General features: G+C 38.1%; 1 protein-coding gene across 1 annotated transcript in view; it reads right to left on the bottom strand.

Annotated features, from left to right (window-relative positions):
• Positions 1-15,102, bottom strand: part of EIPR1 (EARP complex and GARP complex interacting protein 1) — a 274,351-nt gene that overhangs the window by 202,479 nt on the left and 56,770 nt on the right. Inside the window, exons 2-3 of the mRNA XM_063440889.1 lie at positions 3,976-4,059; positions 183-315 (exon numbers count right to left, since the gene is read on the bottom strand). Of these exons, the coding sequence (XP_063296959.1) occupies positions 183-315; positions 3,976-4,059 (217 nt within the window). The remainder of the gene's footprint in view (positions 1-182; positions 316-3,975; positions 4,060-15,102) is intronic.

The following is a 15,102-nucleotide window of genomic DNA, read 5'->3' as shown; positions in this document are numbered from 1 at the left end:
ACCTGATGGGAAGGGGGAGGATCTATTTCCTATCCTTTCTGCTGTAAGGGGAGGAGCTAACCCCATGAGTAAATGCTCCCATGATTGATTAGGAAAAGTTTTATTTTATTCACAAAATATGTGTATTTGTTTATTTCATCTTTTGTTGTTTTCTCATCACAATGATTACTCAGATGACTTACTTTTATTGTAGCAGGTTGCAAGGACACTCTTATCTGTCGGATTAGCACTGATCTGCCAAATTTCCCCAGCATGGTGAAGTAGGACATTCTTATTGATGATATTATTTTCATCATCAAAATCTATTACATGGATCTAAACACATGGAAGAAAAGTGAAATAAGATATAAAACCAATGGTTTATAGTTTCACTCACAATTCAAAAAGTAGTCTACAGGAATCCTAAATCACTGTCACCTACATATTTCAATTGGTGTGAACAATGAGTCCTGAACACATTTGTAGCTCTTATTAATGATTGGACATGCTATGATTAACCTTTGTGAGATACAAAATACATAAGGTCTGTTTGTACATTACAACGGGATAAGATCTATTAATGATAACGCCCTAGTAAATACAATTTCTACAGTGGAAGAGTTAACAAGGAATATGCCTTCCAGTTTCCATTTGAGAATAAACATGCTACTTGAGACCCCCAATTATCCATCTCTCCATTGCTGCGTTAATGTAGTATTTGATTTAAAGGGACACTATAGTCAACAAAACAAATTTAGCTTAATGAAGCAATATGATTGTATAAATCATACCCCTGAAGTTTAATTTTCAATATGATGTAACTAAATGTAAAAGTGTTATCTCCTGCTATGTAAAATTAACTTTAATCACACACAGGAGGCTTCTGCAGGGTCTAGCAGGCTATTAACAAAAGAGGAGAAAATACATTTTAAATTAAGCAGAATTTGCAATAAAATAAAGTGTAAACTTTAGATAACGCTTTACAGGAAGTGTTTAGGAAGGCTGTGCATGTCATATGCAGAGAGGTGTGTCTAGGGCTTCATAAACAAAGTTATTTAATTCCTAAATGGCAGAGAATTGAGCAGTGAGACTGCAGGGCCATGATCTATACACAAAACCTGCACTAAGATAAAGTTGCTTTGGTAACTATAGTGCCCCTTTAACCAACAGCCTTCTCTTCCTAGTAGCAATATCAGAATTCTGTTCTGATTGTCTTTTAAATGCAACTTCCCAGTCCGGATGCTTCCCAAACCCAGAGTTTTTCTTACCAAGAAAACTCAGACATGGATTTTCAAAAATGTTTTTTACAAAATTACATTAACAATGCAAATAGCTCAATGGAGACAGACGTATCAGCCCGTTGTTCCAGGGCCAACAGCATTTTCCAGAGTGTTTTACAGCTTGACACCCATGTTTGCAACTCAATATTACTAGTCTGCAGAGCCCGCATCATGACAAATTGATCTATTAAGAAACATAAGAACAAATAACTCCATCTTCAAGCTTTCACTTCCTCCGGCAAGGATAAAAGATGGCGCCAAGAAGCTACCATCACCAGACTTGTGCTCAGACAAGAGTGACATCACCTCCATTTTGGATCTTTCACTTATGCCTGCAAGGGACACTTCCATACAGTGGATGTTGAATGAGCTGCGATCCTCACTAAAGGAAGATTTTGCTTTGCAGACAAGCGGCATCAAGGTCGAGGTACAGGTCACTGGAGAATGTGCTGCTCATTTAGAGGAGAAGACATAGTAGCTGATCTCAGCCCAAATTCAACTTCCCCTGTGCCTTATTGCAAGCATAATGGCAGTGTATAACACTCCATCAGCAAGAGTATTCACAGGAAGATTCTAGCCCCTTCAATATCACAAAATGGTATCCGCCAGAGCTGCCTAGTCTCCCCACATCGCCTTATGCTGTCTTTAGAGCCCCAGGCCCACAAAATAAGCCAAAATGTAAACATTCAGGGTGTTCCAACTTACAGAGTAGATAACAGCATTTCATTATTCGCAGATGACATTATATTAACAGTATGTTCTTCTGAGGACTCTATCTCTGTGCTGTGGCTTCTTTTAGAACACTATGGATAGGTGTCGTTATACAAACTGAATCAGAAAACAGCTCTCCCAATAAGCATAGCAGCCAGAACAATTGCAGATCTCAAGACGAAATATTGTTTTGATTGGTGACCCCACCATGTTACCTATTTAGATATCAAACTGCCTCATACTATACACATTGTTTTCAAATGCAACTTCACACCACTAGTACCGGTATGCATTGCCATACAGTTTCTTTAAAAATTATTCAAATAATCTTTACAGCACTCATTTGGGACAACCATAGAGCTCAACTCTCACTTGCCCTGCTACAAAAACATTTTGCTTAAGGAATGGGATTTCCCAATGTTTACTTTTACTATAAAACGTCCATAGCTTAAGCAATAGTCACTCTACATCGATCAAGGGGCTCAACGCAAATTGGTTGATCACTGCCCAACAGGCAGCATTATTTAACAAGTCTATATTCTCCCTGTGGTGGATATGTGGGAGAGAGGAGGGCATCATAACTCACATCTCGGGATTGAGCATATTACTGCATGCATTCTGGAGAGAAGTAGAACATCATCCCTAGACAGTTCATGTCACCTACTGTGTTGTTCCCAACAGTCTTCTCCCATCAATCCAAAAACTTTATTTCACACACTCTACTAGCAGCAAGACAATTAACAGCACTTCAATAAAAGTGACCGAGTAGGGTTCACCAACTGACCAACACCCCCCAAGGATTAGCTTACCTGACAGAGTATGAGGCTACCATACCCAGAAGCCTATTATATAAGATACTCATATATACTATTGGAAAACATGTTGTATTTTTGGTTTATTTTTACTTTAAACTTTTTTCTTGTACTTTTACTTTTGACTGCATTAATGGTTATTATGTCTTTGCTTAATGCAACAATGTAAGATAATGTACAATTGTTTCCACTAAAGATATGTATGATAAAGTGATGTATGCCTGTGACCATGGAAACACAGGCTACATTTTACATTTTAGACACATTTTTTAAATGCATTACCTTAGTTAGCTGCTCTCTGGAGCCTATTTCTTGGGGCAAAAGGGGGCTATCTTTAGTTTACAGAACACATTTCACCATTTTTCTTAAATATCTAATTCTCTAGGAATGATGTTGCTAATATTTTACAATGCAAAATTTTGTTCCTTAAAATTCCTTAATCAACCAACCTCTCCTCCCCAACTCCTGCAGGTATCGCTTTTAGAATGGAATCTTATGGGCATCTCACATAACACATTGTAAAAACGTGCTACAGATACTATATTCTAAACAGATGTGCAGGGTTCTTAATCCTTTCTGTACCAATATATCCAATGCACAATCTCTATACTCACAGTACTGAAGCTTGATTGGTAATAATTGCAAATCTCACTGGATAAGGAAGATATATGAGAAATTATAAATACATTTAAAATCAAGAAAGACCTTTGCACATGGCATTTCCAGAGCCACCAAGAACAGCAATTAAATCTGGTGTGGACTCGATTTCATCTTGTCTCTCTGAATACCTTCACTAATTTTTATTTTACTTTTGAAATGTCAGTCCTAACTGAAACATGCACTCGGTATGCTATAAGTGTTAGATGCAGACAATTTACAGACACAGGGATTAGTCATCACACACGTCAGCACCAGTGCACTTAGTCAACCCACAAAGGGCACATAGGCACTGCTATTTATCTACGTCTCAGTCTGGAACATCACAAAGAGATTAATTGCAGTTTGTTTTGGGTTGTATTGGCCTAATTTATTTTTTTGTGTTCAAATTTGCTGTCCAAACTGGAGAATTTCAGAAATTTGTAGACTAGTGCCCGGATCCCTTAAATACTTCCATGACAGTTAACTAGCTGCTATGAAAACCTGTATATTTCAATTTACATAGTTATTTTACAAGTCTAAAACGTTCTGCTCACCTGGTTGTCATATCTGAGGGACTGTGTTCCAACCAAAAATCGAATAGCTTCAGTTTCTGCCGTCTGAGCAGTTAGTGCTCGAGCCTAAGAGAAATAGATTGTTATTAAAACAGTAGAAGAAATAAATATAATTATGGTGCTGTTTGATGAAGTGGCATTTGAAGCAACTGTCATAATTCTGATAGTAGCATAATAGAATTTTTTTATCAAACTTTGTCAGTATGACATTTTATAGATTTTTCAAAATGTATTTTACAATTTTTATAGATACCTCTTGCTGTTTGTAATGTTACACAAAATGATTTGTGACTATAAGGAGTGCCTAAGCAGTTGAAGCCAATTAGAATTTTAATGAAGGCCTCGATTCAATATTTTTGCAGAAGCATTTTCAATTGGTTTAATAGTTTTGTATAAACTTTTAAAATAATTTCATATTTTAAAGAATGTTTTAATATTGTAATATCAAAACATACATGCAAAACATTATAAATAAATAAAAATATCAATATATATTTTTTTTAAAAAATATATATTAAATCACTGGAAAAAGCTTATAAAAAAATATTAACTCAAGTACTCAAGACTTTAGAAAGAACGGCAGGGAAATAAAATAGTGACTTTTTACCTTAAAAATAACTTTATAATGGAATAAATTTTTTATACATTTTGATGTTTTACTAAAAACAAGAACAAGTCAGAGCTGTTGTAAGAACCTTGACAGATCACAATACACAAATATTGCTACATAGTTAAATTGTCCAGCTAAAGTGTAATACTAATCTCGAACATAGCTTAATTTTACATATAAAATAAACAAAACTAAAAGGGTCAAATGAGTAAATCACAGACCAGAGCCTGAACCCAGGGAGTCAGGGAACTTGACGCAAAATAGGACCTGGTGCTTAAAATGTATTTCTCTGTGGGAGAGATTGCAATGTTTCCCCTGACACACACTTGACAATTTAATTATTATGTCAATATTAAAGACACATAATGCTAATGTGTATATTAAAAGTAGAATAATTAATACCAGGGTTATGAATTGCGGGAAACAACACAAGAAATCCTTGAAGGAAACAAAAGTACTTAAATACATTTTAGCCGCCACATTTGCAATTTTTAGAGGCTCAGAAAATAGAGGAATACAATTTTATCTGCAAGCAATTTAGCTAAAACAACGTATATTTAAATTGTTACTAGATATAAGGGCTAGTTATATAAATTTGTATGACAGGTGGAATTATTATTTTGTAATAAATCAAAGGGGCACTCTTACCAGAAAATGCTATCCTTTTTTTTCATTCATGAGAAATGACAACGTTTATATGTGTCCGAAAGCACGCCACTAATGGTTGTTAAGCTGACAACCACTAACTGCAAGTCTCCCAACAGTCCCAAGTTCGAGGTCCTGTGCCACATTCGTTCCCTGGTGTCTGCATCTGGGGACACCAGGGAACTGTCACCTGACAGCACAGAGCATGCGCATCATTAGGTGGGTTTGTGCAGAGACACGGGCACTAAGACCATTCAGGATGCGCTTCATCAGTGCTCCCTACTTCATTTTAAAGACATAGGCCGGCTCTAGGTGAACGGGCCCACGCATTTTACGAGCAGGCCGCAGGTGGCAGCCAACCATGCCTCGATTCTGTAGGCACTTATGTTGGGAGGTATGTTAAGGCCATTGTAAATCGAAGGCCTTTACATTTGGCGTCATCAATCACAGCTGAAGATCCTTCTAGAGAACTGGATTCCATACTTCTCTATTAGCGGAAATAGAATGGCAGAGCACAGCGATTGTCATAAATGTACAGTAGGTCACCAATGCTTCTCTGGGAAAAGCATAGGCCTGATCACATCATGGGATGAGCAGCTGCCATGAGGTGACTATCCTGGTAATGTTTTTTATTGTTTGTTTTTTGAAAAGCTGGTTCCCTAAATCTATTCTAAAAAAAGAAGACTGTAAGGTAAAAAATAAATATATATTTAGTTTTAACGTTACAGTGTTCCTTTTAAAAATGTTTGTTCAGATGTGCTGAAATTAATTGTGGCATTTAAATCTGGAATGTTAAGTAAAATGATTTATTTAAAAAAAAGTTTAGTTGTTGGTATAAACTGTAAAGTTTTATTTAGCTTCATGCATAAATAACTAAACATCGATTAGTATTTTGTATTCAGTAAAAGTTGGTCCTTAACATAAAAATCCCTTTTACATGTGAATGAAAAAAGCTGTGCACACCAATATCTACCAATGCATCCTCTCCAGCTCTTTTCCACAGTATGACACGTACAAGAACCAGCAGAAGGCCAGATATTTTTGTAGGTGGAATTAAAAATTGTACCAATTCTGTAATCTATCAACACCTATTATTGAATAGCTGAGTTGTTTCATTATCATGTTCCAGCCCACTATAATCAATAATGTCCATTGTGTTCTAGAGAGCACGTCTCTGGCCAAACACCTCCCCACGCAAGTCTGTTCTAAATGGATATGAGCTCTTGGAGCATGTACCAACCTACTTAGGGAAAACAGTTCACACAACCTGGACAGTCTCCCTAGACATTTCATTAATTAGGTCTGCACCGGTAAGCGGATGGTAGCCTGTATCGACAAACTGCAGGCTCTCTCGGATTTAAATTTAAGTAGTGTTAAGAGAAATCTAATCACAGGTTTGCACATAGTACAAGATATTAACTCTTTCTGTGAATAACTGAAATGCATCTGATTGTGAGGTTTTTGCTGATTTTTTTTTATTTTGGGAAGCCACAAAACCACAATAATCTTTAGCTGACAGAATGCTGGAATTAAATCTCCCAACTATTCCAGATCCGGCAGGACCATCCCAATTTTGGACTTGTGTCCCTTCTTGTTGTCCTAATATCTGAGAACACAAGGTAAATGTCCTTAATCAGCTTTAAACAGAGTATCCGCGCTAAGACAATTGTAGAACACTTCAGGTGTGCATTGTGCATGGGCTACTCAGAGAAGAGCTGCAGAGTACATCTCAGTCCATTTTTTTGGTGCAAGCCCACCTCTTCACATGTAACTCCTAATTGCAGAGGAGAATTGAGCAGTAACCTTTGGTGCAAAAGAGGTGGGAACCACACCTGCAGAGAGAGGACTTGACATTGTGTCAATAAACAAGGCTCTAACAGAGATCCGCAAAGATCCCATTGAACTGCCAGAGACACGGCAGTTGTAGGGGCAGAAAGTGGAACATTCCAAATAGCTATGAATAAAAAAGTTTTTTTTTTTTAAATGCAACTATAAAAAAAAAAAATTATAAAAAAAAATCAGATTTCTTTTTTCTAAAATGCTTACGGAGGAAAACTCTATCCAAGGATGGTTATCCATTTAAGTACATTATAGTTCAAGAGTTATTCAGCATGAAATAGGGATCAGTTACGTAACATAAGGATGTATATTTATGCAATATTTAAATTTTTGGTCAATTAATTCCATTAATCCAAGTTAACTGAACTTGTGTCTGCAGAGATAACCTGCACCTTTTCGCATATTATTATATATTATATAATAACCATACAAAGTTTAGAAAACACCTTCTGAAACTCTAGGTACTCACAATGAACACCTTACCTTAAAGGGTTACTCCACACAACATAGCTACTTCAGTGATTTGAAATGGCCATGGTGCTTGCACATACGAATATATATTTTATATTACTGTCAGAGGTATTACTCCACCTCCGCCAGCACTATTAGTATGTCAGTAGCAAGTCCAGATCATGAGTTCCATGTTGGCTACTGTCAATTCAGAGCATATTATCTGCACATAGGGTCATTTAATGGCTGAAAGTGATCAGCAGACACTTTTACCTGATCGTGAGAAGTCGGAAGTGCATCACCCATTATGCAAAAAAAGCTTGGTGCCCCAGTAAGTGAGCAAACCATTGCAGATTAAGTTTCTCTATTTTTTTGTTTAGGTATTTTTTTTAAAGATATTTTGTTTTACCACTTGAGTTAAAACACAATGATGTTTATGCAAACCCGAATATGTATTCAATATAATGTTATTACAGTGGAACCTCGGTTCTGGAACGCTCCCGTATCAAAACAATTCGGTATGCCAACAAAATATTTGAGAAAAAAAAAAGAACAAATCTAGTACAAGCTCAGGTGTGATTCGCATTCAGTGGCGTTGAATCCCCACTGGTAGGATATAGGTAATGGTGTCTCAGGATAACGTTTTCACGGCAAGGAAATAAGATAAGATAAAGATAGTGCTCTCTGTATAAAATATTTCTAAAACCGTACAAATTTGAGGTCTTGTTCTTACATATAAACCAGGTTTAATATAGTAAAAATAAATTAAAAGAAAATAAAGATATATGGCACAAGAAAGGTAAATTGGCCGATATTCCTTTACCATTCCTATTACCATTAATGTTGGCGAAACACGTTTGGTTGCTTTTTAGAAAAAAAATTATTTTATTTTAATTTATTTTTACTATATTAAACCTGGTCACCCAGAAATCGGAAGATCTTCTCACTAACGAATCCCAGGTGGGGATTATATCACCTACGCCTAAAGAATTTAGCAGTATTTCCAGCTCATTTACATGTGAGTATAAGACCTCAAATTTTTACGGTTTTAGAAATATTTTATACAGAGAGCACTATCTTTATCTTATCTTTTTTCCTTGCCGGGACAACGTTATCCTTAGAAACCTACAAACAACACAATCATCTATATCCTACCAGTGGGGGATCAACGCCACTGAATATGAATCACACCTGAGCTTGTACTAGCTCGGTAATAGGCGAGTAGGACTACTACAGATTAAATATTTCACGTGCCTGTGACATATTATACCATTTTAGTTGGTTTTTTTCTTACCCTTTGTTTTTACTAGATCAAGAGAAACCTCTATCTAAAGACTCCCACGAAAGAAAAACTCAATAGGTCTACGCTTCATCATTATAAAACCAGACTTTCTACTAACCTCCATATATTATTTTTGGACTGGAAACCTTTCCATATGACTTTTACTGTAAGTACAATTTTTAATCATATTTTTAACATATAATTTAAAAAAAAAAAACTGTTCTATTGTACATTGTCCAGAAGGACTTCTTTCAATGCAGATGTCACAGGAGAGGGTGACATCGGAGCATTCAGAAATTAAGTGAGCAACACTTTCACTTCAAGTGGAATGTGAAATCTGAACAGAGACTTTCAAGAGAGTATGTGATCCTGTTGGGAGAACTGAGACTTTAACAGTGTTTTCCTCGGAATCCTCATTATAATGGAATAAACAGAACCTTGCTAGACAAGAAAAGTTCTGGGTAGCTTATGCTGTAATGCTCTGGACTCAACACACGGGCATATTTTGCATATAAATCTCAGGGTTCCATTAAACTGTTGTGTCAGAAGCATTGAATATTACACCTACCTTCACAATAGGGGACCTCTTGACTGTGTAATACTGTTACTAGGAACAGATTGAGACTTCTTTGATGAACACACATATAGGTATGGCATCCAGATCAAAAAGTGTGGCTCGCTAAACGCAGCGATTCAATGCAAAATAACGGCAAAAAAAAACTGTTTTAATGTTTCCCAGGGTTCAAAAGCTCCAAAGCATAGGGAAGTTACACAAAGTCATGTATATACAACGGAATCAACTAGCAGGTAAGTAGTGGCTAGAGTAGACAGCAGTTACAAAACTGTACAGTCTTCTTAAAATGCCTGTGCCCCCCCCCCAAAAAAAAAATGCCTGTGCCCAATTATAAATGAAGGAATCTGGATATCATGGTGATACATATGCTTCTAAGCTTCTGCTAGACAAATAGTATGGGTACCAGAGCAGCTAAGATACCAAGGTAGCAACAGACAGAAACCTATGCAGTTACTGGTGGGCACATACTGCATATTAACCTCTGGGGATGATTCTCTTTGTCGGGCCCCATAGAGGGGTTGCACTCTGACAGACATAAATCTTAGGATAGTACCACTCATAGTATCTTGGCGGTATGAAATGTGTTCGGTGGCTCTCCTTTTAGTGCAGTAGTGGACTCTGCTAGTTTGTGATACCAGGTTTCTGTTTATTCGGATATTTTCCAATAAACACTACTATTTTATGCTTTTTATGCTGGGAAAAGTATTGGGGGGTGGGGGGGGGGAGGGGGGTAAGGGAGGAGGGATTTAATTAATAGAGAAGTAGAAGTCTGACCACTGTTTTGAATTGCATTTGGGAGAGTGAGAGTGTCCTTAACCCCTGATAACGTATTATATTTATATAACCTTTTTTTGTTTTGTTTATATTTTTCCATCTTCTGGGGATGAAATATAACTCTTCTTTTTCTACAAAAATATTACCCTACAGGCTTTTTGTACCCATTAAAAATAAGGTCTATTTTAAGGGGTCATATTCTGTTGATTTTACAATAAAAATAACACTTTATGCAGAAACAATAAGCTTTTTGGGAATAAATATCATCTCAATAATTACATATGTTATTAATATCATAACTAAAAGAAAAGGGAACAATACAAAACCACAGCTGCTGTAAATCTATCTGCAAGTGGATAAAAAATAATGTTGCCTTGCAACTGGCAGTGATTAAAAAAAGGGGGGGGGGGGAGAACGGAAAGGGGAAAAAAAGGAAATAAAAAGAGCTAGCACAGACAGTCTCTCAACACTGGTTGTCAAAGCCTCACAGTTTTTCACCCTCCCACTCCTTGTACATCAGCCTCTGATCACAAAAACAAAAGCTGTCTGAACCCTACTGAGACACGTAAGTGGTATCAGACTTGAAGCTTTGGGGAGCAGCCTGCAATCCTCCAGTACAGTCTAAGAGCACACGTCAAATACATGACATACTAAAAGGAAATGCTGGCAGAATATTAACATGCAAAGCCACACGCACGCATGCACACACACTTGCTTCAGTGCAGAGATAGAAATCAACACTTCTATTTTCCTTCCTAGATAGGAGACCTACTACCCAGGAAACGAACGATATTTTGACAATTCCACATGCAGTGAAAGCTTCCTTAATTCCATATGTTATTTCTGTTGATACAATTGTTATTCTAATCTCTCCCTTCAAAATGTGTGTTCTTGCCATTGCTTTTTCCTACATTATTTTCATGTTAATGAAATACTAAATCCAAGAACAAATCAAAAGGGCAAATCACCCAATCTATATGACAGCCAAACAATCACGCCAATATAGTGCCACCTGCCAGATTCTCCTAACCAGAGGCAGATCTGTAGTGCTGTACAGTTATAATGTATGTATTGCAAGATTTACAGAGGGTAATACCAGTCCTTTTTTTGTCAGAACAGTTCCTAACATGGGGAATTTGTCCTGGGTATCCCCGACTCAGCAGTAGTGCCATAGATATCTTGTTAGCCAAGGCTATGGAGGGCGACTGTACTGCCGGGTATCACTTAGAAACATAGACACATAGAATGTGATGGCAGATAAGAACCATTTGACCCATCTAGTCTGTCCAATTTTCTAAATACTTTCATTAGTCCCTGGCATTATCTCATATCTAGGATAGCCTTATGCCTATCCCACGCATGCTTAAACTCCTTCACTGTGCTAACCTCTACTACTTCAGCTGGAAGGCTATTCCATGCATCCACTACCCTCTCGGTAAAGTAATACTTCCAGATATTATTTTCAAATCTTTGCCCCTCTAATTTAAGACCATGTCCTCTTGTTGTGGTTGTTTTTCTTCTTTTAAATATAGTCTCCTACTTTACTGTGTTGATTCCCTTTATGTATTTAAATGTTTCTATCATATCCTCCCTGTCTCGTCTTTCCTCCAAGCTATACATGTTAAGTTCCTTTAACCTTTTCTTGCAAGTTTTATCCTGCAATCCTTGAACCAGTTTAGTAGCCCTTCTCTGAACTCTCTCCAAAGTATCAATATCCTTCTGGAGATACAGTCTCCAGTACCGCTGTCAGGATTACTAGTTGATCCAGCACGTAGAACTGTATCACACCTAGGACTTATGGGGCTTAGAATGGCCGGAATTAACGTACCAGAGAATAGTCAGAATGCTTGTCGAGGTCGGGGACACAGAATGAGACACAACGATGAGGGAAAGACAAAAGTCAGGGATACCAGAATACAGGGAAGTCAAACGAAGCCAAAGTCAATAACCAGAAATAAACTCTCAGAAACACACTCTCGAACAACCACTAAAGGGAAACCACGACAGGACAATGAGGAGAAGTAAAAATGCATTTAAATAAGCCTTTTACAAATCTGATGGGCCGAAATCGGCCTTTGACCCCAGAACATGCGCGCGCGTCTCCCGCGTGACGTCCCACGCACGCCAATGTAGTCATTACCGTGGACGGACGTGAGGCTATAATTTGACGTGGATCCACAGTGGACGGTGTCCACCAATATGTTGCAGGAGTCAGGTACACTGACGCCTGGCTGCGGATCGCCGATACCGCAAGGTGAGGATGAATTTGTTACAACTGCGTACAATACTCCAAGTGAGGTCTCACTAGTGTTCTGTACAATGGCATGAGCACTTCCCTATTTCTACTGCTAATACCTCTCCCTATACAACCAAGCATTCTTGTGACCTGTTGCAGGAGGAGCAATTTGAGCACTCTCCTACAGTTCTGTGGAACCAACTGGCGTAACCTTGTGCTCTCCAAGAGGCAGAAGGCCCTTTTAAGTAGAGATGTCCACATAGCTCCGTAATGGGCAGAACAAACTATACTGTCATGACCTGCTAAGACTGTGTGTGGTGCAGATTTGGACATTGATAAATCATTTTTGAGGTGAAACCATTTCATATGTCTGTGTTTGTTGTGGAAGGCCATCACTGAGACCACCTCTTTTAAAATTGTGAATTCGATAGGCAAATACAGGACATTCTTGTATCTCACAATGATGAAAACCTGCCAGCCTTCCTTCCTTTTGGATTTACTGTACTTGCACATTAAGGAAGATTAATTTGAATCTATTCAGCTCATCTTGGTAGGACTAGCGTAACACTGAAACAAGTGCAATAGCTTATTTCTTCTACTGTTTACTTACTGTAATGGTTGGCCAAGTATTGATTCGATAAGATCTGTGTGTCTAATTGTGCAGATTTAAGTAGATCTATGTGTTTTACCGTGGCAGTGGGTCTGTCACTTCTAATAAACAGAGGTCATTAATTGTTATTTATTATTTGTGTCCATGTTTATGGCATCAAATAACATATATAAAGTTCCAAGTGCTGTGGGATTATACAGATTAGCTTGTTCAGTCCACCCATGATTCACTATTTAGAATTTATCGCAAATGTCTTTAATAAACCCTTTAATGCCCTTCGTATTTTTAATGTGCCCTTGAAATAGTGTATTTTAATGCCTTTATGTTGGCATGAAATGTCCTGGTGTTTTGGTGCACTCAGGGTGAAATTTCAAAGGAGGATCTAGGTAACAATATCTGAGACTCCCCTCTGTCTGACCACTGTTAAAACAGCATGGTTGAACTTAAACATTAGGCCTCTAGACCCTGTGTATCCCTGGGCTGCCATTGGGGGATACACAGGGTCTAGTAACCCCATGATCACTTTGACTGTGTGATCAGACACAATATTCAGCACTGGCATTAGTGCCTCTCATTGTGTCTGATCAGACACACTGCTGCTGCTGCTCTGATGTGTCAGAGAGCTCATCTAAATAGCATATGGGGACAAGCAAATGTGTAAAGCTGTACAGGCTGCAGGGATCCCCTGAAAGAATGAGATCCACGGGGTCTGAAAATACGCCATAGTGTATGTTAATGTTAAAATAAAATGGTACAATCAATCAAGCAGCTGAAATTGTTGAAAACAAATATATTTTCCCCACTAAAGGTCCACAGTTTTAGTCACACAGTTACCTTCAGAGACTCAAGGAATAAATAGAATTTCCAGACCACTGGAAAACATAATGTCTGCTTACCAATAAAAGATTAAAAGGGCCATTAAAGTCATCCATACCACTTCATCTTAATGAAGTAGTCTGGGTTCAGTGATCCTTCCAATTTAACCCTGCAATGTAAAACATTCGTTTCGTACAAACCGCAATGTTTACATTGCAGGATTAAATACACATCTAGTGGCTGTCTTCCTAACAACCACTAGAGGCGCTTCCTCCTCCATAATCTACAAGCCGCATTTGCTTAAAAGAGTGCTGCATTTTGACACGCATGCATATCTCCAGCCCATTGCTTTTCGATGAGAAGCATTGTATTGGAGGAGTTTGGGGAAGAAGGCAGAGCGTAAATGAGGTAAGTAATCTTTATTAAATGTCGCTTTTTTTGTCAATCTTTCTTTTATTTAAGGCATATATGATGGGGTACAAAAGAAAAAATATGGGAAACGTACCAGAAAGTTACATCAAAGGGTAGTTACATCGGTATTGGCAAAACAGTACAGTTTCAGAATATTGATGCCTCATTTTTTAAATTTTTACGTTAAACATAAGCTAAACCATTGCTTATAAGTATCTTGTATGCTGTATTATGCTTTTCTGGGCTTTAATCGTGTTCGTCAGGGTTGGCTACAAGTGTAGATGTTAGTGATTTACAGGAAACAAGCTTGGCCTAGTTATGGGGTTCATACATCAGAAGTACAGTGTAGTACATGCTTAAATTGTTAACATCTTAGGTGATTGAAGGGTAGTAGACCATAGGTAGTGTGTAGAAACAAGAAAAAATATAACATGGTGTGCATCATTATTTATCGGCATATGTAGCTTAATTTGTGGTGTCTAGAGTGAGTCAGTCCTCTCGGCCTGTCAGGCCACTGTGGAAAGTCCAGGGTTAACCAATGCCCTGGGCTGGTGGAGCGTAGAAGTTGGCATGAAGTGCAGCTAGTCGGTGGCAGGGCAATATAGCTCTGTGAACGGATTCCGCATCTCTGCAGGGCAGCGAGCTTCCCCAGCCCCAGGTTTGTGTGGGGGCCTGCATCTCAGTTCCTTGTAGAGCCCTGTCTGTTCCCCGTTCAGGATAAACAGAGGGTCTGGGTGATGCACGCCATTTCCTGAGGGTGATCCTCCGCTCTCGTGAGCTATTCTTAGAGGCACAGTGTTGAATGCCTGTTCCAGCGGTCTCCCGACAGTGTGATTTCGGAGCTCGGGGACCATTTCGTCGT

This window comes from Pelobates fuscus, chromosome 2, assembly GCF_036172605.1.
Source record: "Pelobates fuscus isolate aPelFus1 chromosome 2, aPelFus1.pri, whole genome shotgun sequence".
Lineage (NCBI taxonomy): Eukaryota > Metazoa > Chordata > Amphibia > Anura > Pelobatidae > Pelobates > Pelobates fuscus.
This window is presented reverse-complemented; position numbering and strand designations above follow the sequence as displayed.